We start from the raw sequence: 25,085 nt of genomic DNA on the forward strand, positions 1-25,085 counted from the left end.
CAGGGTCAACGTCGCGGAGATCCAGGAAGGAGGGATAACCAGTCCTCAGCATCCTTAGGTGAAGTAAAAAAAAAGGAGCGTTCACCGTGAACAACACGAAGCCGGGCCGGGTATACCATGGAATATTGGATAGCCTTCTCACGCAATCGTCTCTTGACGGCCACAAAGGATGCCCGGGTCTTCTGAAGAGCAGCCGAGAAATCAGGGAAGATCGCCACCGTGGCTCCATTGAACTTAATTTCCCCGGCCTGGCGTGCAGCTCGCAAAGTAGCATCACGATCCGTACTGTTGATCAGTCGGGCCAGCAGAGGGCGTGGAGGTGCTCCGGGCGGAGGAGGTTTGGCGGGGACCCTATGGGCCCTCTCAACCGCAAAGATCGATGAAAACTGAGCGTCCGGAAAAGTATCACGCAGCCACTTTTCAACAAAGGAACGAGGGTCAGCGCCCTCTGCCCGCTCCGGAAGACCCAGGATACGAAGGTTGTTGCGACGCAGTCTGTTCTCCAAATCGTCCGCTCTTTGCGTCCAGAGGTTTGCCGCCCGCTCCAACTCCTGTATTTTGGCAGGGAGGGGCTGTAAAGAGTCCTCAGCCTGGGAAATGCGATCTTCCACCTCGCCCACTCTGCCCCGTAGAGTTTGAAAATCTTGGCGAAGCAGACCGAGGTCAATCTTAACCTCCTCAATTTTGCCAGTCAGGGAGGAAGTGCCGGCTTGGATCGCTTCCAGCAACTGGGCAGTCACTTGTTTCAGGGTGGGTTCAGTATCCTCCATGGAAGAGCCAGAAGGAGAGGCAGCAGGTGAGACAGGGGCAGGGGGGGTGGCAGATCTAGCAAACCTCTGTAGACGGTCATTGGTAGAGGTGGACTGCGGGCGACTCATCTGGGAGAGTCTACTGCCGCCTTTTTTGCGTGCTGCGGAGGTAGGTATGGTGGCGGTTATACAGTACCAGCTCGCAAGGGCAAGTCACCGCGGGAAGTATAGGCAAACCCAGGCAGTCAATATAAAAAGAAGCGATAGTCCATTATAGGCTACCCAGTGGTCAGGAGGAACACCAGAAATAAAGAAGTAGCAGGATGGCTAGGCGAGCAGGAGATGGATGGGACACCAAGGTACCGCAGGTAGGGGCACAGGCGGGCAGCAGGCAGATCAAGCAGTCAATTAGCAGACCCCAACAGACTGACCGGAGGAGCTAGCTGAGGGTCATAAGGCAAGCAGGCTGGGAGACACCAGTGGAAGGGCAGCGGTACAAGTGCAGGCAGGGGGGCAGTGCAGAAGCTGGTTCCCAACACAGGCCGCACTCACCAGCCGACGTCAGGAGGCAGGATCCGACGGGTGAACCGAAGGCAGCCAGGGTCTCAGGGAGAGCAGGAGCCTGTTGTGCCTGTATGCAGGCAGGCTGGAAGACGTGCCGCCGTAGGACCCGGACCGCGGCTGGAGGAATACGCTGCTCCGCCGCACCGGAAGTGGTGAAGATGGCCGACAGCCTCGTGGAGAGGTAGCAGGCCGCAAACCCCACAGACGCGTTGCCGGGAAGGAGCGCTGCCACGGAGGCCCCCGGACGGATGGTCCAGCACAGGAGGGAAGGAGCAGAAGTCAGGAGGTCCAGGGCACCAGGAATGCAGGATGGGAGCAGGATAATTAGGCCGGCTCGGGACGGAGCTCTATCTACTCGCGGCCGTCCAGCTCCATGCGCAAGCCACGCCCCCCAATAAATAAATGTTTAGAATGTTAATATATTTCTTCTGATAAAGGTCCACCATTTTAGAATAAAGGTCAACTAGCAGCACTGTAAATCGATCTGAGGTCTTACCGCATCATCTGGTCAACACAAGGATTACAGGCAGTGCTCAAATCAATAATAGTATGATCCTACAAAGATTACTTACGGCGCCGTATGCAGATGGTTGGAGCGACAATATTCCAACTGGAGGCAACATAAAAACCCATTTCCTGATGAGACAAAAATAGATAAGAATGACTGATACATGTACAAAACATGGAAGACACCTTGCAAAATAGAGGACAAAGAAGTAGTCCTGACTTCTGAGCAGTTTCCATATGCACAGAAGAAGAGCAGATTCTGAGAATTAAATTCTACATACAGGAGAAAAGAAGTGGTACTGTGCAGTGTCTATATATATATATATATATATATATATATATATATATATATAATGAGAGCAGATGTAGAGAATAGTATCCTACATCCAGGAGCCTGGAAGTGGTACTCTACTGTACATCTATAAAGAATAAGGGCAGATACCGAGCATTCTATCCAGCATGCAGATAAAAAGTATTGTGCAGAGTTTATACAGTATATGTAGGATAAGAGCAGATTCTGAGAATTACATCCAGGGCACAGAGCAAAAACATGGTACTAAGCCCAAGTATATATGGAAAAAATGCAGAAAGTTAATACGCAGCATACAGAGCAAGAGAACTAGTACTGTGCAGTGTATACGTATAACGTATATACAGTATAAAGAATCAGAGCAGATACTGTGCATTACACCTAGCATCTGAGACTAAAGAAGTTGTACTGTGCACCAATCATACAACAGATACAGTACAGACTAAGAGCATATACTGAAAATGACTGTATAATCAAGAAACAGGATAAGAAAAGTAGTACTGTGCAGTGTCCATATATACAGAATGAAAGAAGATATTGAGAATTACACCCTGCATATAGCACAAAAGAAGTGATAATTTGCAGTGTCCATATATACAGAATAAGAGCAGACACTGAGAGTTAATGTACACCCAACATAAGATAACATAAGATAAGATAATCCTTTAATAGTCCCACAGTGGGGAAATTTCAGTATATTACAGCAGCATAGTAGTAGAGATACAGGATAATACACAGTAATATATTACGGAGGTAGACACCCATATGCTGAGAAGAGAAGATATACTAGGAGTCCATAGCAGCTAAGGAACAGAGGAAGAAAGAAGGAAGACTTCATAATCATAATCATTTAGTTTTCTGTGCGGGGTGATCTTCACTTGGTCTGATATAGATTATGTAGCCTGATCGTGGTTGGAAGGAAGGACTTCCGATAGCGCTCCTTCTCACAATTGGGGTGAAGCAGATGGTCACTTACAGTGCTGCCAAGTGCCATCAAGGTCCCATACATGGGGTGGGATTTGTTCTCCCACATGGAGGTCACCACGGACAGTATCCTTCTGTCACCCACCACCTGTACTGGGTCCAGGGGGCTCCCCAGAACAGACCTGGCCCTTCTGATCAGTCTGTCAAGTCTATTTCTGTCCCTGATTGATATAGTGCTCCTCCAGCAAGCCACACCGAAAAAGATGGCTGAAGCAACCACAGAGTTGAAAAAGGCCCTAAAGAGTGGCCCCTGGACTCAGAAGGCCCTAAGCCTCCTGAGCAGGTAGAGTCTGCTGTGACCCTTTCTGTGCAGCGCCTCCAGGTGATCAGCCCAGTCTAGTTTATTATTGAGGAGCACACCCAGATACTTATAGGTCCTGACTATCTCAATGCATGTCCCTTGGATCTCCACCGGGGTCGGAGCACTTCTCCGTTTACTAAAGTCCACCACCATCTCCTTGGTCTTCCCAGCATTAATCCTGAGATGGTTCTGCTGACACCATTCAACAAAGTCCCAGTTTAAGTCTCTGTATTCCCTATCGTCACCATCAGTGATAAGGCCTACTATAGCAGAGTCATCGGAGTACTTCTGTAAGTAACAGCTGGATGAGTTGTGCCTAAAGTCAGCAGTGTACAGTTTGAAGAGAAATGGGGCAAGAACTGTACCTTGTGGTGCCCCCGTACTACAGATCACAGTGTCAGACACACAGTCCCAGGCTCTCACATACTGAGGGTGGTTTGTCAGGTAGTCTAGTATCCAGTTGGATAGGTGATGGTCCACTCCACCAAGGTTCAGCTTCTCCTTCAATAGCCCTAGCTGAATGGTGTTGAATGCACTGGAGAAATCAAAGAACATTATTCTCACAGTGTTCCTGGGTTTCTCCAGGTGAGAGAGAGCTCTGTGAAGAAGGTGGATGATGGCGTCATCTACCCCAATGAATAACAGAAATCCAAAAGCCAGTAGAATCACTCACGACACAGCTCCAAAAATATGACCTGTCTGTTGGCTTCTCCATCCAAGCTCTGCCTAAAGTCTGCTGCTGGAGTTGGCTTCTTAAGCTCCCTTGATGAGCAGACTCTCTGCAGCTGAGTCGCTGCCAGAACATCCCCAAAGTGTGGACTGGAGGGGGTAGAATGACAGGTTCCACTACCAACCTACCTGCCATTCCTAAATATTCAGCCTAATACTGAGCATTTACCAAAATGCTCAGCAGACGACAGTTGTCTGCTGAGAACAAACATTCCTTCTGGAGTTTTCTCATCTCACCCACCTTAGTAGTCTGGGTGAGATGTACACCCCCTCCATTACCTGACCAGCCATCGGCTTACAATAGATAGAGAATATTGGCAGGTAATGAGATTTCCACCTAGCTTCTCTTAAGCATAACATTGCAGTGTACATACAGTATATAAAAAAATCAAGGAAATTAATACAAAACTACCATATATACCATATATACTCTACAGGATAAGAACAGGACACTGAAAATGTTATTAAACATAGAGAAGAGAAGTGTTACTGTCCATATTTTCAGGATATGGAGACACCAACCTGAAAAATGTCTAGGAAGTCCTTCTTTTTCTCTGGATAGTCATCCCACCAATCCAAACTATCCTCATCATCGTATTCACTGCTCTTAATAACAACATCTGTTTTTTTATTGTAGCAATATTCATAGTCATATCTATTTGAATACATATAGGTTCTTTTCCGAGGCACGAGATTCTGTATCTGTAAACATAAAAGTCATAGAAATTATCATTATTATATTGTTAGCAAAATTATATCAAATATTAGTAATAATAATTATAGTTATTATTGTTATTATTACTACATTGAGCTACACTGGGTGACTGAGGATTCTGTTTTCCACCCAAAAATATATTAAATGTTTAAAAATTGTAATATTTAATATTATTACTATTAGTAGTATTGTTATAGTATCATTATCGTCCTTATTTTTGTCATTATTAAGATATTGCTATTTATTATTTCTAATGTAATGTATTATTTCCATATTTTTGTATAAAATAATATGTTGGCATCAATTATATCAGAATAGATTAGGTAAGTAAATCTTCTTTATTGTATCTATGAAGCAGATCAAGTTCCTCTGTACTGAGAAGTGGAGATCTGATGGATTAAGCTTCTCCCTTTAGTTCTGAGCCTTTGACAGATCAAATTGAACAGTAGCAAATGGCTAAGCCATGCCAATGCACCTCTTTTTGTATGATTTCATATACAATGTATGGCATGTCAGTACCTTTTTCTCGGTCAGTTCAGCTTCAGGTTTCATTAACACAACACTCTTGTCCACGGCACGTAGCGCACACATGGAGCCACCATTAGCTTGAAGATGCAGCTGAACAGGTGAACCTGGCAAAACTTCTTCTTCCGAAAACCTAAGACTGACCTATGAGACAATGGACACATAATGTAGAATGTACAGCCTCAATAGCCCAAGAATTACAGTAGACAAAGCAAAACATTTAAAAAGGAAGACTCCCATCCTACAGACATGATGGAGTTAGGCTAAGGCTGCGTTCACACGGAGTAATGCGCTGCTCATTCTGACACGTAAACGTGTCAGAGTGAGTGCAGTAAAACAGAATCCCATTGACTTCAATGCGCAGTACGCGCATATCACATCGAAAGCAATAGGTAAAAAAGCCTCCCATTGAGTTCAATGGGTAGCGCGCATAAGACCGAACCCATTGAAGACAATGGGATTCTGTTTTACTGTGCTCAGTCTGACACGTGTTTACGTGTCAGAATGAGTGGCGCGTTACGCCGTGTGAACGCAGCCTAAGACCCCATACTGTAGAAAAGAAGATTTGTTTTTTTGCAGATTTTGCTGCATTTTTTTAACCAAAGCCAAGAGTGGATTGAGCAGAAGGGAGAAGTATAAGAGTTTCTTATATATTTCCTCTTTTCTTTTGTAGCCACGCCTGGGTTTGGTTGAAAGAAATGTGGGAACTTAGCCTTAAAAAGAGTCTATGACCAGAAACCAGTATATCAACCAAGCCCCACAGATAGGTTTGGATCACCTGAAACAAATAGTGTTCATTCCCTTGTGAATGGCTGCCCAGTGCCTTCATTGTCATTATATAGATTTTATCTATACGCAAGTGAGCTTTTTGGACTAAAGAAGTCTTTGCCACTTATCTCTTTAGGGCGTCGATTCCCACAGGGAAAAAAACATAAGTGTGAGTCTAGTTTGATATGCTGGGTTTTCGTGACAGACTAACTTTAAAAGGTTTCCCAAAAAGTCACTATTCTGCTGTACATCATGTCTTATACTCCAGTCCCATAAATTCACTATTCTGCTGTACATCATGTCTTATACTCCAGTCACCTCTAGAGCTGCAGTCACTATTCTGCTTTTACATTATGTCTTATACTCCAGTCACCTCTAGAGCTGCAGTCACTATTCTGCTGTTACATTATGTCTTATACTCCAGTCACCTCTAGAGCTGCAGTCACTATTCTGCTGTTACATTATGTCTTATACTCCAGTCACATCTAGAGCTGCAGTCACTATTCTGCTGTACATCATGTCTTATACTCCAGTCCCATAAATTCACTATTCTGCTGTACATCATGTCTTATACTCCAGTCACCTCTAGAGCTGCAGTCACTATTCTGCTTTTACATTATGTCTTATACTCCAGTCACCTTTAGAGCTGCAGTCACTATTCTGCTGTTACATTATGTCTTATACTCCAGTCACCTCTAGAGCTGCAGTCACTATTCTGCTGTTACATTATGTCTTATACTCCAGTCACATCTAGAGCTGCAGTCACTATTCTGCTGTACGTCATGTCTTATACTCCAGTCACCTCTAGAGCTGCAGTCACTATTCTGCTGTTACATCATGTCTTATACTCCAGTCACAGCCAGTTCTGCTACATCTGAGATGTAGCAGGGTTCAGCACACAGTCAGCTTTGCTGCATCTGAGGGTGTAGCAGAGCTCAGCGTGCGCTCAACGCTGCTACATCTCATATGTAGCAGGGTTCAGCACACTCTCAGCTCTGCTGCATCTAAGGGTGTAGCAGAGCACAGCATGCACTCAATGCTGCTACATCTTGATCAGACTAGAATGGAGACTACTGTGGACCGATCTTAGACTCTGCCTCCTCACAGACGAGCCTCCGGCAGAATCAGCATTGATTGGCCAAATGCCGTACTCTGTATGGCATTCGGCCAATCAATGCTGGTCAATACATTCCTATGGGAAAAAGTAAGCTCCCGCATATCGCAAGCTGACAGGGATCCCGACGTAATACAGTGACTTGGGCTTGTTAGATGCCCCCAGGCATGCTTCCCCTGCTGTCCCAGTTGCATTCCAGAGTGTTGGCATCATTTCCTGGGGTGTTATAGTGGACTTGGTGACCCTCCTGAGTCGAATTGTGGGTTCCCCTGAAACGAAGCATTTTCCCCATATAATGGGGTTTGTTCGAATAGTCGAATATTGAGCGACTATTCAAAACGAATAACGAATATTGAATATTTTACTGTTCGCTCATCTCTAATTATTAGTATTATTTTTTTTATATATGGAGTCTCTATAAACTTAGAGTTGTTGTTTGTACATTATGTGGTTTATGCACTTTTCTCTCTGAATGTTTTGTGTGGAAACCATTATAGTCTATTGGTTCAGCAGGTTTCCTTAGATAACCGCTTTTTTATTTATATAGGTTTCCATTTGTGGGGTTCCTAAGTGGACTCCCCGAACGGAAACCCAAATGCAGATGTGAACTGGGCCTTACTGTGGATAAACCAGACACCAAGTGCATGTGCAGTGGAAGAGTGACAGGACTCCTTCATTGCCATAAGCTACCAGAGACTTCACGATTTACCTCTGCAGTACACAAGCTCATCAGGAACTTTACTGATAGCTCCCTCACTACACTAATCACAGAGATTTGACCATTAATGGGACATCAAAGACTTTACCATTAATCCTTCGACCATTAGTTACGTCACCATTATTTTGTCAATGTCCTAAATCACTAGTTACTTTACCATTAATGAACACTTCTATGTTTCCATATCTTCCATACAGTGACCCAGGGTCGGACTGGGGTGTCTAGGGCCCACCAGTGGAATTGTTTCTAGGGGCCCACCACCAGGACCCTGCAGACCAGCGATGCCGAGACAGGGCAGCTAAAGGTAATACCATCTTGGGAGCCATGCTGCTCACCTGCCATACAATGTGCAACAACACACTACCTAAACCTATTGCTACACTCTGTATGGAAAGTGATCAGCATGGCTCCTAGAAATGTTACCATTACCTATAGCCGCACTGTCCTGGAATAGCTGATCTGCAGAGGTCCTGGCTGTTGTTTCATCACAGATGTAATATTGACGGCCTATCCTAAGGACAGACCATCAATATTATAAAGTTGGATAAATCCTTTAAAGATTTGTCCAGGAATTGGATCAACCCATTTGCCTGGCGCTGCTGGGAAGAAGAACGTTCCTGACTGACTGTCAGACATGCCCTTCTGACAGTGAAGAGCTACAGTACCGGGACCGATAGCTCTTCACCGGGGGCACAGAATGGGAAAGCTGCACTGAATTCAGCGCGCTGTCGGCTTTCTAGCGGTATATAAAACCGCATGTGCCCCAGGTGGTAAGAGCTCCTCCTTAACATCTCAATATACTGTACATTATACTATAAGGATAAGACCTAACACAGCGTCCCACAGCAAAAAAGCGCTGTGGGAAAACCCCCGGCGGCAACATGTCAGTTTTCCTGCAGCGCTTTTTGCAGAAACTCCACAGAGGTTTGCTCTGAGGACTTTCTGCTTCCATTATACCTATAGGGACACTATAGGTTTTTCCGTAGGTATAAGTGCTGCGATTTCCAAAAACTGCAACAGTTACCTACAAACTCATACATATACATTCATATATACTCTCACACACACACACACATATATATATATATATCTATATATATATAAATATATATAGATATCTATCTATATATAGATATATATCTAGCATATACACATTTATATACATTCATATACCATATATACCATATATACTAACATATATACATACACTCACACATTATTATAGAATGCTGTATATACACACACATACCTGTATACAAACATACAGTCCTCACACAGTATACAAGACACATGCTTTAACCCTTAAGTACTATCATGGTGTCTATCATAGTGATATGTGTATGGTAGTGGTGTATGATAGACACCATGATAGCACTTAAGGGTTAAACAAATGTACACATATACATATTAAATATTACATTTTACCAAAAAAAAGAAAAAAATATACTCACATTTGTGAAGCAGCAGCAGACTCCTCTGTCCCCACACGGGCCGATGTAAACGATGACTCACTGCTGGGAGGGGGAGGGGGGAAAGTCCCGGCTTGCAGAGAGATCGCTTCCTAAGATTGCACTGGCAGGAGGCCCCTCTGTGTAAGTGTCGGGGCCCTGGGAAACTGCAGCAGCCGGGCTTCTTTATTCATTACAGCGCTGCCAGCAGCCTGGGGCCCCGAGCTTACTGTTCCAGCCCCTGCCACTAGCAGCATCGCTCAGTTTATCAATGCAAATGCACTGGACAGGGGCCCGAACCAGTCCCTGACATCCCGATCGGGCCCCTGACCAGTGCTTCTATATAGTCGGGGCCTGGGGCCCACCGGGGGATTCCCCGGTGCTCCGGCGGGCCAGTCCGACCCTGCAGTGACCTGTTCAAGAGTTCCCCTATAGGCCTTTGTCGCCTTCAGCCCTTGACAAACACTCACCATATGTTTCAGACAAGCTGTCACTTCGACCTCTGTTATATCTGCAGCGATTCCACCAGACTGGGACATCATGAAAACCAATAACTTTCCAGATGGAGAAATATCAACAATAGGAAGCGGGAACTGGAAGGAGCTGGAGAGAGCTGCAAAGTCAGAGAATATCTACAAGTTAGATCTATGAGGAAATCAGGACCTAGAAGATATATCATTGAACTGCAGATCATAGGAGAGGACGTACAGTCTGCCTTTTTCACTTTCTTCTGGCCTCCAAGGGAAACTCTGTTATTGACAAGGACCTGAAAGAGCAGGAAAGATATATCTGTCACATACTCACAGTACATCTGCAGTAGTCATATATAAAGGGACTGTCCGGTCTTATAGCTTCACTGAAACAAGAAAAGCACATTCCCCAGTGCTGGCCCGTATCTTCCAGGCCTTCATATGGGTTATTACCAGTCTAGTCTTATGTATCACTGAATAATGAAAATTTCTAGATAAAAAGCTCTCAGAAATGTACATTGATAAGATCTCTGCTAAAATCTTTTTTGTTCTCACCAAATAGAAAAAGTCAATGTCCTCTTTCTCTTGCTCCTCAAGGGTGTAATCCACAGTCACCGTGACGTTCTCATGACACTGCGCAGAGCTCTTAACCGGGTGTATGTACACTGAACTATTGGTCGCTACATATATGTCTTGAAGGTAGAGATAGGCAGAGCCGTAGCGTATGGGCACTATGTTAGGGCTGTAGGGTTCATTTTTCTCATCAATGTTGGCCTGAAATAAAGAAATCAAAAAGTAACAAAAGAATTGCATCCATCATACCACTTTCTATATCACTAACGCACATTACATGGTGGACTTATCTACGTTAGTTTTCTGAGTGGAACATGGAAGCGACCAGGGTTGTCCAAGGCAGGGACAACTCGGCCTGACAGATTTATCATAAATCTGTGCCAGGTCCTAACTAGTGTAGATTCCTACTCAGATACAGGGAAGTCCGACAGATTTATCACTGCACTAGTCTGGCCATTTACTGCCGTATACAGTGGCGTAACTACCGGAGTAGCAGCGGTAGCGGCTGCCACAGGGCCCAGGACATTAGGGGGCCTGGCGACAGCCGCTAACGCTGTGGGTTTTTTTGTTTGTTTTTTAAATAGGCCGTTAAAGTTCCCGTTTACTTACCGATCCAGGCTCCTACTCATGGCCACCATTGCTTCTCCTTCTGTGGAGGCTATGAGCAGAAGTGAGGCTGCGAGCCCCACAAATACTATTATTATTTCTATCTTTTCAGACCCCCGAGTATAATGATCGGAGGCCCAGGACAGGTGAGGGAACATAAAAAACAGTGTTACTTACCTCTCATAGCTCCAGGCAGGCTTCAGGCCTACTTGTATGACATCCCTGATATCACATGGGCCGGGCTTGCGCCATTATGCATCACAAAGCAAGCTCGGCTCAAATGAAGTCCCGTACATCATTGAAGATGGCAGACATTTACAGCGACTGCATCGGAGCAAGGGAGAGGTAAGTAACACTGTTTTTATGTTTGTATCCTCCCCTGGGCTCTGATATACTCTGGAGTCTGAAAAGGCCCCAGAGTACAATAATTGTTCATGGGTGTCCACAATGGGGCATAATACTGTGTGCAGGGGCCACTATGGGGCATAATACTGCGTGCAAGGGCCACTATTGGGCATAATACTGTGTGCAGGGGCCACAATGCAGCATAAGGGCCCCTTCACACGGAGTAAACGCGCCGCGCATTGTGGCACGTTTACGGCGCGTGTACGCCGCGTTTTTTTACGGTGCGCGATTACGCCGCGTTAACACCGCGTTTACGCGGCGCTAACGCGGCGTAATCGCGCACCGTAAAAAAACGCGGCGTACACGCGCCGTAAACGCGCCACAATGCGCGGCGCGTTTACTCCGTGTGAAGGGGCCCTTATAGTGCGTGCAGGGATGCGGATGGGGATGTTGGTCAGTTGGGGTCTTTGGCGGGGGTTCGCCATGGGTCCCCAACATTTCTAGTTACGCCACGTGTAGCACAAAAGTGGTTTACAGTAGTTGCTGCACTAATTTTAAGACAAAATCAGGGTTCCAGTCCCAGTCTGACACATAAACACACCATACTGATAAATGGTGTCAATGGTCAAGTCTCAAGAGAAGCAGGAACATCTGTATAGACAGACTTCCACTAAGACTTTTCCAAATATTTTAGATTCAGCTTGAGCTTTATTGTCAAAGTAGTAGTTCTGATCGCCAACTCACCCACACATAAGTTCTGCACAGTCACAAGCTTCCTCAGAAATCATGTTACCAATAGAAATGAATCACTAAGAGCATGGGCTGAGGGCTAACGATGGATTTTTCCATTGCAATGCTATGATTAGACATTCCACAATGCACAGTAGGGGCGCATTCACACGATGTAACATGCCGCATGATCTGGCACGTATACGGCGTGTGAGAGTTTGCGCGCCGTAAACTCTCCCATTGATTTCAATGGGAGTTAGGAGCGTATACATGTATCAGAAGCAGACATAACCAAGGATTGGCAAGGTATGGGCTGCCACTGCTGTCAAATTATCTTACCTTAATTCAGTGGGCATTTGTTTTTTTAAAGAACTACTCAAGAAACGACTTTATGGTACAATCCTCTGTAGGAAGGGTTTCCAGATTAGATTGGCTGGTGTGGTTTACTCTTGACTTACCTCTAATGAAACAGAACCTTTGCCCCATTTTGAAGTAGTCAACTGAAATGAGATCTCCCCGTCAGAGTTAGTTGTATAATTCTCTTTCTCATTTCCTCCATTCACTTTGATGCTGAGTTGAACAGTTTTACCACTGAGACGTTTTCCATCAAAAGACTCCAATACCAACTGAGGATGAGAAAGCACAAAAAATTATGCAAGGGGGTCCTCCACTCTGGGAAATACCTATTTTTGAGAAGCATCCCATAACAAAAAGCGGTTTACAAAGCGTTACTACCAACTAACAAGTAAGAAGTGACTAAACCTGGCAAGAAGTGCTGTATTCTCCTGCACCACCTTCTCCAGGAAAATGCAGGACAGGGCAGGTGCTGCGGAGCAAGACATGCTGTAGGTAGTCATTCTCCACTCACCTTGCCTCTGTATGGGACCCCGGGCTGGTAATACTTTCTTGTGTCTTTAAATGACAGCTTGGTGAGCTGGGACTGAATGGTAATGATTTTGCTAGGAGCGCTGAATTTCACATCTTAAAGGAAAAAGAAATGTAGTGAAACAACCAAAATCCTCTAGAAGCGGTCATGTGCTGTATAGCCATGTGTGCACTGCAGCTAATAACAGGCCTAAGTAGTGATGCCTACATGTATGGCAGTAAAGCAAAGTAAACAAAGACCAGCAGTGACCACCAAAGGAGTAGTACTGGAAAGGCAGGGGATTGAGTGAGTAATATACTATACATTACAGGATTCCCTGTTTTTTTTTGTCTGGACAGCCATTTTAATTGTAGCACAGAAGATTGTCTTATTACCTGTCCCTTCCTCTTCCACAGACGCCTCCACCTTAAGTTGTCTTTCGTACTCTGAATCTCGAAGACGAAACTGAGATAAATTCACTACTGACTTTAGTTTCCCGCAGCTTTCAGTCTGTGAACAGTAAGGTCAATGTGAGGAACTCATTGTCCATTTGGTGCACTGTCTGACGTGGATCCATTAACAGCACATTTTAATTATTCCCTTGTTGTTCATTGCATTACTAGTCACACTACTTAGACCCTGTACAGTCTCACAGTTGTCACTTGTCAGGGATGTTTCATTCCAATGGAGCTTGTGTTCCACCTCAGTTAGGGTGCATGCACACTGAGTAACGCCGGGCGTGTATGAGAGCCGTACACGCCGGCATTACAGCAGACTGCCGAACACTTCCCATTCACTTCAATGGGAGCGCTCGTAACAGCGGCGTTTACGAGCGCTCCCATTGAAGTGAATGGGAAGTGTTCGGCAGCCCTGCTGTAACGCCGGCGTGTACGGCTCTCATACACGCCCGGCGTTACGTAGTGTGCATGCACCCTAATAGAGGAAATAAAGGAAAAAATCAATAATACTGAGGGGCAACACAGTGGCTCAGTGGTTAGCACTGCAGCCTTACAGTGCTGAAGTCCTGGGTTCGAATTCCGCCAGGAACAACATCTGCAAGGAGTTTGTATGTTCTCCCCGTGTTTGTGTGGATTTCCTCCCATTCTACAAAGATATACTGATAGGGAAAAAAAATGTACATTGTGAGGGGGCTCACAATATACACTAAAAAAAAATCAATAATACTGGGCTTAGCCACCCATGTCTTTTTTCTAAAAGTTAAGGCTGTAGAGCAACCTGTCCTTTGCCTTCCTTACCTTGGCAGAGTAGGAATAGCAGATATCATCTTTCCCATCATCATTCTTCTCCATTGTTCTCCACCAGTACATTCGTCTCTTTTTTTGACAAACGGTAAGGGACACATTTCCTTGCACATTTTCTCCATATGTGTACCTATAACATTCACGAAGAGAAGAAAGGAAAGAAGGAAATGGACAACTATCCACAAAATGGATGAAGATAACGATGGCAATCCCGCCATGAAGAATCCTAAAGACCCAACACTAGACACAACATTGTGGAGGAACATAAATAAGGCCTGGTTCACATCTGCGTTTGAGTTTCCATTCAGGGAGTCTGCTTGAGGACCCCCAGAATGGAATACCGAACGCATTGAAAAGCGGTTAGCAGAGAAACCACATGGACCCCATTGACTATAGTGAGGTCCGTGTGTTTTCCACGCAGTGTCCGTGTAAATCATGTGTAGAGAAAAGTACTGCTTGCACTACTTTTCTCTCAACATGACTCATTTGGACACCGCACAGAAAAAACACGGATCCCATTATAGTATATGGGATCCATGTGGTTTCTACACTAACCGCTTTTCAATGCGTTCGGTATTCCGTTCGGGAATGGGGGGGGGCCCAAGCAGACTCCATCGATGGAAACCCGAATACAGATGTGAACCAGGCCTAAGTATTTACATGGAAAAAGGACTTCAAGGATATAAAAGATTGAATATTTCTTGAACTGATCAAAAAGTGCAACTTACACTCCTGAGATCCACAGGTTGACTTCTTCATCCAATAATGTGATGGAGCTTGGACATTCTACATTCACCTCAAACTTTGGAAGGACTGAGAAAAGACACAAAACACAAGTTCAACTACACTGAAGAATGAATACAACAGCACAAGAAATACAGAAACATTCATGGGAAAATACCAAAGAGACCATTACATTGTACAAAGTAGCTTTTTTTTTGTATAAAAATGCCGAATAACCTGTATTTCCAAGTGAAAGTTGGATCGTCAAAGAGAGAAGGAAAAAGTATTCCCCATATCAAGTGGACCTTCTTTAAAAGTTCTTTCCCCAATGATCTGACCCTTCTACAAGTCATCTGGACATTTCCTAAATCATTTGGCCCCTCCTTTAAGGGAACCTCTCACATAGAAAATGCTGTTCAAACTGCAGGCAGCATGTTATAGAGCAGGAGATTAATATATACCGGTAGTTATGTGGGAAAGTTTCAGTATAAATTGTCATTTATCCATTGAAATCTGTGATCTTTCTATGCTAAGAAGTCAAGGAGGCAGTCCGATCAGTGATTAACAGTCATCGCTGTATACATAGCCATAGAGGGAGGTTGCCAGTCACTGATAGGTCCTCTACTCCTCAACATAGAAAGAGCAGTGATTTCAACAGATAAATGACACCATGTGTAATGTGGTGTTATATAGGACTGTAGGCACCACCTACTACTTTTGCTCTGCTTCATCTATAAATCCATATTTACTTACTATATTCATCCACAATGAACTCCATGCTTGCTCCGTCGGTACTTATTCTGTATTTCCCCGTTGCTGCTTCAGGAGACATCTCATATGACAGTTCTACAATCCGTGATTTAGCGTAGACATCTTTCCATTGAGCCAAGCGGTTTTTCTGAGGATCCTGCAGATCAGTGTTAATAATAGAATCAATTTTAGGGTATATAGATATAGAAACAGGCCCAATGAATAGTTCTGTCTGTGCCCCTCAGAGCACTAAATCCAAGGACACACAAGTCAGTTTTTGGCTTACAGTGCATGTAGTCAACCATCTTAAAGTAACTATATGTAGCATTCACCATAGCACGATCAGTGGGAGAACTTCTGTTTTATTAAAGGGGCAAAATCAGTAAAGTGAAATGGGTATCCGTGTCCCCTCAATGATATCTAACAGAGGAGGCCCTCTCTAGGATGTTTATGTCCTCTAAGTGGAGTCCCCCTGTATAATATATATCAGTGGTCCTCAACCTATTTTCCACCAGGGACCAGTTTCAGCAAGATAATTTTTCTAAGGCCCGGTGGGGGCGGTAAGGGGTGTGGATGGGGGTGGGGAAGGGGTGTGGATGGGGTGGGGAAGGGTGTGGCTGGGGTGGGGTTAAGCATGGGGGTGTAGCTTAGAATCATGTACATATGAAAACACAAGAGAAAGTGCAAACTGACGGACACTGCAGGTTATGAAGATGGCTACTGATGACAGACACTGTTATGAAGATGGCTACTGATGACGGATATCATTCCTAATGCTGATATTAACTTCACTACAGCCTCACTACAGCTACATTACATGTCACAGGGACAAGTGACGTGTAATGTAGCTGGGATTCTAGTACTATGTACTGCATAGTACTACAATCCTGGACATACAGCAGGTCCCGGCTCAATTCCACACTTTGCTCACCTTATCCCGATGAGCAACAACCAAGCATCAGCAACTGGCGGGTCCTGGCTCAACCCAGGGCACTCGCCGGCTCCACAGCAGCTGCTGACTCCTCGCCGCTAGTACGCGGACTGGTGCAACATGCCCCGCGGCCCGGTAATGGTCCGTGGACTGGCGGTTGGGGACCCCTGATATATATTACTTCTTATACCCATTATATAATATCTACTTCTACTGGGTGGAGCTCCCCTGTATAACGTCTATTCCTCCTTAGATTAACCGCCCTATATAATGTCTATTCCTCATTAGATGAGTACCCCTGTATAATATATAATACTCCTTATATGAGTCCCCCCAGTATAACGTCTGTTCCTCCTTAGGTGAGTATCCCTGTATAACATCTATTCCTCCTTAGATGACTACCCATGTATAATATATAATACTCCTTATATGAGTCCTCCCAGTATAACGTCTGTTCCTCCTTAGGTGAGTAACCCAGTATAATGTCTATTCCTCCTTAAATGAGTCTCCCTGTATGGGTATGTTCACACAGAGTTTTTTGCAGGCGGATTTTGAAGTGGAATTTGTCTCAAAATCCGCCTGCAAAAATGACTCCCATTGATTTCAATGGGAGCTGCTCGTCTCTTTTTTTCCGCTAGCTAGTAGCTGGAAAAAGAAGTGACATGACCTATCTTGGCACAGATTCCGCGGCTTGAGACACATTCCTGTCTAGGCCCATTCATTCAGGCCTAATCAGAAGCGGGATGTCGCGCGGAAGTTTACCATTATCCTCTGTGTGAACCTACCCTATAATGTCTATTCCTCCTTAGATGAGTCTCCCTGTATAATATCTATTCCTCTTGAGCGGAGTACCCCTGCAAAATATCCATGTCTTGTAACAAGGAATCTTACCTGGAGCTGAACCAGCGAATACTGTTAAGAGAAAATATAAAAAAAACATATTATTTATTAAAATTTTCTCAACTAGACCATCATCTACAGCAGCCACTGCAAAAATCTAATAGACTTGTGAGGGATATTTCTGAAAATGTCTATCAGAAAAATCATCTACGCTGCCCATAACAACCAATCACAAAACAGCTTTTATTTCATATACTGCCCTTGAAAAATGAAAGCTGACCTGTGTTCCTATGGGCAACAAAATCTGATTTACTTTTAAACAGTTTTAGACAATTTTGTAAATCTGCCTCTTTATGTTTCAATCCCCCATCATTTGCTGTATAAGATATCTGCCTGAATGGTAAAATTCATGTCTATAAGCAAAGGTTGAAAAGCCCTTCCGGAAACATTACGCTCAGGCCTGGTTCACATCTGCGTTTGTTATTCCGTTCGGGGAGTGCGCTTGGGGACCCCCTGAACGGAATAGCGAACGTGGTGATAAGCGGTGAGCGAAGAAAGCACATGAACCCCATAAACTATAATGGAGTCTGTGTATTTTCTGCGCGGTGTCCACACAAGTCATGTGGAGAGAGAAGTACCTCAAGAACTGCTTTTCATTGGGAAGGAGATTCACCTTCCAGTAAGACAATGACCCTATAAATACAGCCAGAGCTCCAGTGCAATGGTTTAGATCAAAGAATATTCATGTGTTAGAATGACCCAGTCACAGCCCAGACCTAAATTCCATTGAGCATCTGTGGCAAGACATGAAAATTGTTGTTCACAGACGCTTTCCATCCAATCTGCCCTAGATTGAGCTATTTTGTACAGAAGAAGACATACCCCAAAAGACCTGCAGCTGGAATTGCAGCGAAAAGTGGCTGAAAAAAGTATTGATATAGGGGGCTGAATACTTTTCCACATTACACTTTGCAGATCTTCATTTTATTAAAATTTTGATAACCAAGTATCATTTTGCTTCCACTTCACAATTATTTGCTACTTTGTGTTGGTTATCACTTAAAATCTCAATAAAATACATTTAAGGGGGCGTTCACACTACCGTCATTGTCCGACAGGTAGTGTCTAGAGATGAGCGAGTAGTACTCGATCGAGTAGGTATTCAATCGAATACTACGGTATTTGAAATACTCGTACTCGATCGAAACCACTCGCTATTCGAATGTAAAAGTTCGATGCAGAACCAGCATTGATTGGCCGAATGCTATACAGTCAGCCAATCGACGCTGGTTCTTCTCCTACCTTTAGAAGTCTTCTCCGTGCAGCTTCCCCGCGGCGTCTTCCAGCTCTTCATTCACTCTACCAGGCATCAGGCCTGGGCAGAGCCGACTGCGCATGTCCGCTTGTAGTGCGGGCATGCGCAGTCGGCTCTGCCCAGGCCCGATGCCTGGCAGAGTGAATTCAGAGCCGGAAGATGCCGCGGGGACGCTGCAAGGAGAAGACTTCTCGGAGGATCCAGCCCGACCCTCACTCGTGGACTTGGTAAGTATAATTTGATCGAACGTTGCCTACCCCTGAAACGAGCATTTTCCCCCCATAGACTATAGGGTTCGATATTCGATTCGAGTAGTCGAATATTGAGGGGCTACTCGAAACGAATAGCGAACCTCGAACATTTTACTGTTCGCTCATCTCTAGTAGTGTCCGCTGCTAATGTCCGTTCAAAATCTTGCACGGACATTAGGAGTGGACACTAGCTGTGTCCGTGACATTTTTCATTCATTTAAATGGAGATCGGGTGCGTTGTTTTACACTCCGTGCCTGTCCTTAAGTGTCCGTTCGTAAAGATGTCCGACTTTTCAAGCGGACAGCAAAACCTGACATGTAGGTTTTTTCTGTCGGACATCTTTACGAACGGACACTTAAGGACAGGCACGGACTGTAAAACAACGCACCCGATCTCCATTTAAATGAATGAAAAACGTCACGGACACAGCTAGTGTCCGCTCCTAATGTCCGTGCAAGATTTTGAACGGACATTAGCAGCGGACAATACCTGTCGGACAATGACGGTAGTGTGAACGCCCCCTTAGAGATTTTTAGCTTATCCAAAGGACCTGCATCTATCAAATAGTTACACGCCATAAAATTATGGAATAGGAAAACCCCTTTAATGTAATTAATTATACTGACATTAAAATATGTATAAGAAAAATTTGTTTTTGTACTATATTTGACACACTGGAAGGGGGGTTAAACCAGTTACAGGGTTTTATGTCGTTTTACAACAAGTAGACACTTCCTGTGAACTGATATTTCTTTGGACTTATGGGTTTATTTACGTGTAATGTTTTCCATCAATGGTGCATCAAACACTGTACTCCTGTATAAATGTGCTTGCCTTCAGATATTGTGTTATACCAGCCTGATGAAGGAATTAAGTTACGGTATTCTAAAAGCTCGCAATATGTCATCATTTTTTGTTAGCCATTAAAAAAGGTATCAACTACTGAGAACTCTCAATCTGTATATTAAAATAGGTGTTAGACTCATATTCACTATATAATATATATATATACCATATTACACTTACTGTTTTATTGAGCACATCTAAGTCTTGATCCAGTGTTAGAATGCGAATCATGACTGAATGAGATCATAAAGATGTTAATACAATAGATGAATACAATGCATTATAGAGCATGTAAATGTCTCTGTAGGTTATGTCAGTACTGGATAGTTATAAGAGAAGCAATTAAAATCTGCCACATAAATGATATAATTGTCTCTGAGGGTTATATTGGTACTGAGGTGTTATAAAACAATAGGATGATTTGTGCTGTGCTCCATTTTGGGCATCATCGCTAGCATACACTAAATGGGTGGAGATTGAGAAGCCTTGGCTTGCCTCTGTGCACCCTAATAATCTCTTGTGGTCCCATTCTCTCCCACCCCCACTCCAGGACCAATTCACTTTACTAGGGCCATTTGGGTCACTTGTTCACTGTTCCCTCTTGCATTCAGGAATTCCTCCATGATTTCATTCCTTTACAACCCACTCCTCCCGGAGGAAGTGTCCTCTTCCATGGTTCATCCCCGGTCTAGGGTGAGTCTATTCTATTCCTCTTAGCTAATATAGTTGATTCATGTACGCTGAATCACAGGCCCTCAGGCCCTTTCGGTGACGATGAACATCCCCCAGAATGAGTGGTTCCATTATCGCCAAATCACACACCTCACATCCACCCTGTTTGGTTCCCTGAAAGGTCCCCCCCTCCCCCTATAACATTTGCGAGATTATGTTAGGCAGGCACCTCCACGATGGGTGTCATAACCACTATTTACCAACTTCTTTTCCCTTATCTCACGGCTATACAGTCCTATGAAAAAGTTTGGGCACCCCTATTAATCTTAATCATTTTTAGTTCTAAAAATTTTGGTGTTTGCAACAGCCATTTCAGTTTGATATATCTAATAACTGATGGACACAGTAATATTTCAGGATTGAAATGAGGTTTATTGTACTAACAGAAAATGTGCAATATGCATTAAACCAAAATTTGACCAGTGCAAAAGTATGGGCACCCTTATCATTTTATTGATTTGAATACTCCTAACTACTTTTTACTGACTTACTGAAGCACAAAATTTGTTTTGTAAGCTCACTGAGCTTTGAACTTCATAGCCAGGAGTATCCAGTCTTGAGAAAAGGTATTTAAGGTGGCCAATTGCAAGTTGTTCTACTATTTGAATCTCCTCTGAAGAGTGGCATCATGGGCTACTCAAAACAACTCTCAAATGATCTGAAAACAAAGATTGTTCAACATAGTTGTTCAGGGGAAGGATACAAAAAGTTGTCTCAGAGATTTAACCTGTCAGTTTCCACTGTGAGGAACATAGTAAGGAAATGGAAGACCACAGGGACAGTTCTTGTTAAGCCCAGAAGTGGCAGGCCAAGAAAAATATCAGAAAGGCAGGGAAGAAGAATGGTGAGAAGAGTTAAGGACAATCCACAGACCACTTCCAAAGAGCTGCAGCATCATCTTGCTGCAGATGGTGTCACTGTGCATCAGTCAACAATACAGCGCACTTTGCACAAGGAGAAGCTGTATGGGAGAGTGATGAGAAAGAAGCCGTTTCTGCACGTACGCCACAAATAGAGTTGCCTGAGGGATGCAAAAGCACATTTGGAGAAGCCAACTTCATTTTGGAAACAAAGATTGAGTTGTTTGGTTATAAAAAAAAAGGCGTTATGCATGGCGTCCAAAAAGAAACAGCATTCCAAGAAAAACACTTGCTACCCACTGTAAAATTTGGTGGAGGTTCCATCATGCTTTGGGGCTGTGTGGCCAATGCCGGCACCGGGAATCTTGTTAAAGTTGAGGGTCGCATGGATTCCACTCAGTATCAGCAGATTCTTGAGAATAATGTTCAAGAATCAGTGACAAAGTTGAAGTTACGCCGGGGATGGAGATTTCAGCAATACAATGTCCAAACACCGCTCCAAATCGACTCAGGCATTCATGCAGAGGAACAATTACAATGTTCTGGAATGGCCATCCCAGTCCCAGACCTGAATATCATTGAACATCTGTGGGATGATTTGAAGCGGGCTGTCCATGCTCGGCGACCATCTAACTTAACTGAACTTGAATTGTTTGTCCAAAATCCCTTCATCCAGGATCCAGGAACTGATTAAAAGCTACAGGAAGCGACTAGAGGCTGTTATCTTTGCAAAAGGAGGATGTACTAAATATTAATGTCACTTTTCTGTTGAGGTGCCCATACTTTTGCACCGGTCAAATTTTGGTTTAATGCATATTGCGCATTTTCTGTTAGTACAATAAACCTCATTTCAATCCTGAAATATTACTGTGTCCATCAGTTATTAGATATATCAAAATGAAATGGCTGCTGCAAAAATATTTAGAACTAAAAATGATTAAGATTAAGAGGGGTGCCCAAACTTTTTCATAGGACTGTATATCTAGATGGGAGGAAGCCCTGGGGACTCCTTATTTCCCTTTCTCAATGGCAAATTATTTGGTCATATGCTGCTAAATCCTCATCCTGTGCCACATTCTGGAAGACGTAGTACAAACTTTTCATGCATTGGTACCATTTGCAAGCTCTGCTGAACTACCTGAATCCCACAATCCCCCTAGTATGCTGGAGATGTCTCTCTGCAGTGGGCATGCTCTGGCATATATTTTAGATCTGCCCTTTGATACATGACTTTTGCTGGATAGTCACAGAAAGACTATTTATACAACATGTCCCTCTTGACCCGCTGATATATTTACTTAATTTATCTCCTAGACAATTGGGCAAGAAGTCTGCCCAACTATTCATATATTGGCGGCCAAAGCTCCTATTGTTTTGAGGTGGAATTCCACCACTCCCCTAGCAGGTACTGACTTTCTTGGTAGGGTCAAAGATGTCTGCAACCTAGAGAGCTTAATAACCTCCCTGAACAACAACATTCCCGCTTTTGACACTATCTGGGCCCCGTGGGACACTTATTGTATACTGAATAACCTATGATATTTCTGCTCCCCTCTCCTATTTGTCTCCCCTTCCTATAGCTCTAGCTCTGCCTTCCCATTGTATTCCTCATGTGTCGGTCCTTAGTCTGATTAATTTCCTGCCGTTCTCCTATTATTGGTTGATCTGTTCGTATATTTAAATTTATTGGGAAATGCTCCTCAAACTCTTCCTCTTTTGTTTTTTTATTGTAAAAAAAATCAATAAATATTACAGTTAAAATAAGAAAAGAGGCTGATATCAGTCCCACATAAAGTAAGGTGTAAATGTACTTCCTATATATTCTCTATCTATAGCCCCCCCCCCCCCCCCACACACACACACCTATATTATATATAAGAGATCAGACAAATGTAGCATTCCTCTCCTATATCTGTACTGACCCTACACGCATTCTGATCCTATATATGTCATATATTTCTTTCCTATATACTATATTTACTATGTCCAAGGACATTTCTTTCCTTTTTTATATATACTGTAGCTCTTGCTCCTCACTTTTTTGTCCAGGTTTATATATGGCTTTGTCTGTTTGGATGAGGGTCCCAGTACTTTTCTTTCTCAAGGTCAGTTCTTTGGAGCTGAACTCAGTCTTGTTGCCTCCAACATCATGTCCATGGACAGCAATGGTGACTTTTTCTGTATCTTCTGAAGGTTCAGGAACCTGGGAGGGGGGTAACATAATCTTGTATTATTATTAGTATAAAACATCTGAGGAGGCTGATGCACCAGCTATATATACACTATATATAAGTCTAAACATGTCTATTTTACACCTGGAACATACAGTACAGACCAAAAGTTTGGACACACCTTCTCATTCAAGGAGTTTTCTGTATTTTCATGACTATGACAATTGTAGATTCACACTGAAGGCAACAAAACTATGAAGTAACACATGTGGATTAACAAAAAAGTGTGAAAGAACTGAAAATCTGTCTTATATTCTAGGTTCTTCCAAGTAGCCACCTACAGAAAACTCTTTGAATGAGAAGGTGTGTCCAAACTTTTGGTCTGTACTGTATACACTGTAGGCATATATACATATAAAGTTGATGTACTGTATACTTGTAGGGAATGTGTTATATAGTACTTTCTAAATTGAGGGCATAGTATTAGGGGGTTTGGCACCTGGAATGACTGGCAGTGCCAGGTGGGACTGTCCGGATGAACTGTATACAGATTTACACTTCCAGATGAGGTCTTCAGATCCACTGACATATGTGAATATCCCTGCAGGTCTGAGGAAGAGTGCAGACAGAATGTGTCTGTAGATGGGTAATACACATCACGAGGAACAAATAATCCAAAGCTTCTGCAATGACAAGAAAACAGACAATTACTTAACCCTCAACCGGAGCAACTAGAGACATAGGACACACAGCCCTGACTTCATCCATTTATTACATGTTCTCTGCACCATATTCCTCCATATGGTATCTGCACAGCACACAACCTACTATACAGTCTTTCTTATTTCTGCACCTTTTCCCCATTGTCTACACCATTTTATCTGTTTAGACAATCCTACTAATATTATAAATGTTAAAGTTTGGATGTCTGTGTGTTTGTTACTTGATCACGCAAAAACGGCTGAACAGATTTGGATGAAATTTGGCACATAGTCTGTTACCTCAATTAACACAAAGGCTACTTTTTATTCCAGTAAATGACATGGCTTCACGACTGTTATGAATATATGTCCATATACTATATTAAACTGCTCTTGCCAGCAGGACTCTCTCAGTTAATTGGAGTTTGCTGATAAAGCCAGGTCTTTTATCTCTCTATGTAAACACACAGATCACACTGAGTCCATTATGTACAATCATTTGCATATTATCTGATCTGCTTCAGTGCTGAGACACTGACATGGGGAAAACCCCTTTAATCCACATTGGCAGTTTGCCAATTTTAAACATGCCAAGAAAAATAAAATCTAATTTGTTGTACAATTCTAAAACGACGAGAGCTATAAAGGTAGCCAGAAGTCACAGACTTCTCCTCAAGTGGAG

At 43.5% G+C, this 25,085-nt stretch overlaps 1 protein-coding gene across 1 annotated transcript in view; it reads right to left on the bottom strand.

The window, feature by feature from the left end:
- LOC142217834 (uncharacterized) overlaps positions 1-25,085 on the bottom strand; it is a 123,968-nt gene that overhangs the window by 97,645 nt on the left and 1,238 nt on the right. Inside the window, exons 2-18 of the mRNA XM_075286154.1 lie at positions 24,202-24,385; positions 23,569-23,734; positions 20,120-20,172; positions 17,578-17,598; positions 15,759-15,912; positions 15,011-15,095; positions 14,277-14,412; positions 13,416-13,530; positions 13,024-13,136; positions 12,614-12,781; positions 10,458-10,676; positions 10,141-10,198; positions 9,903-10,045; positions 5,379-5,528; positions 4,667-4,846; positions 1,886-1,949; positions 117-910 (exon numbers count right to left, since the gene is read on the bottom strand). Coding sequence (XP_075142255.1) covers positions 117-910; positions 1,886-1,949; positions 4,667-4,846; positions 5,379-5,528; positions 9,903-10,045; positions 10,141-10,198; positions 10,458-10,676; positions 12,614-12,781; positions 13,024-13,136; positions 13,416-13,530; positions 14,277-14,412; positions 15,011-15,095; positions 15,759-15,912; positions 17,578-17,598; positions 20,120-20,172; positions 23,569-23,734; positions 24,202-24,385 — 2,803 coding nt within the window. The remainder of the gene's footprint in view (positions 1-116; positions 911-1,885; positions 1,950-4,666; positions 4,847-5,378; positions 5,529-9,902; positions 10,046-10,140; positions 10,199-10,457; positions 10,677-12,613; positions 12,782-13,023; positions 13,137-13,415; positions 13,531-14,276; positions 14,413-15,010; positions 15,096-15,758; positions 15,913-17,577; positions 17,599-20,119; positions 20,173-23,568; positions 23,735-24,201; positions 24,386-25,085) is intronic.

Source organism: Leptodactylus fuscus, chromosome 9 (assembly GCF_031893055.1).
Source record: "Leptodactylus fuscus isolate aLepFus1 chromosome 9, aLepFus1.hap2, whole genome shotgun sequence".
NCBI lineage: Eukaryota > Metazoa > Chordata > Amphibia > Anura > Leptodactylidae > Leptodactylus > Leptodactylus fuscus.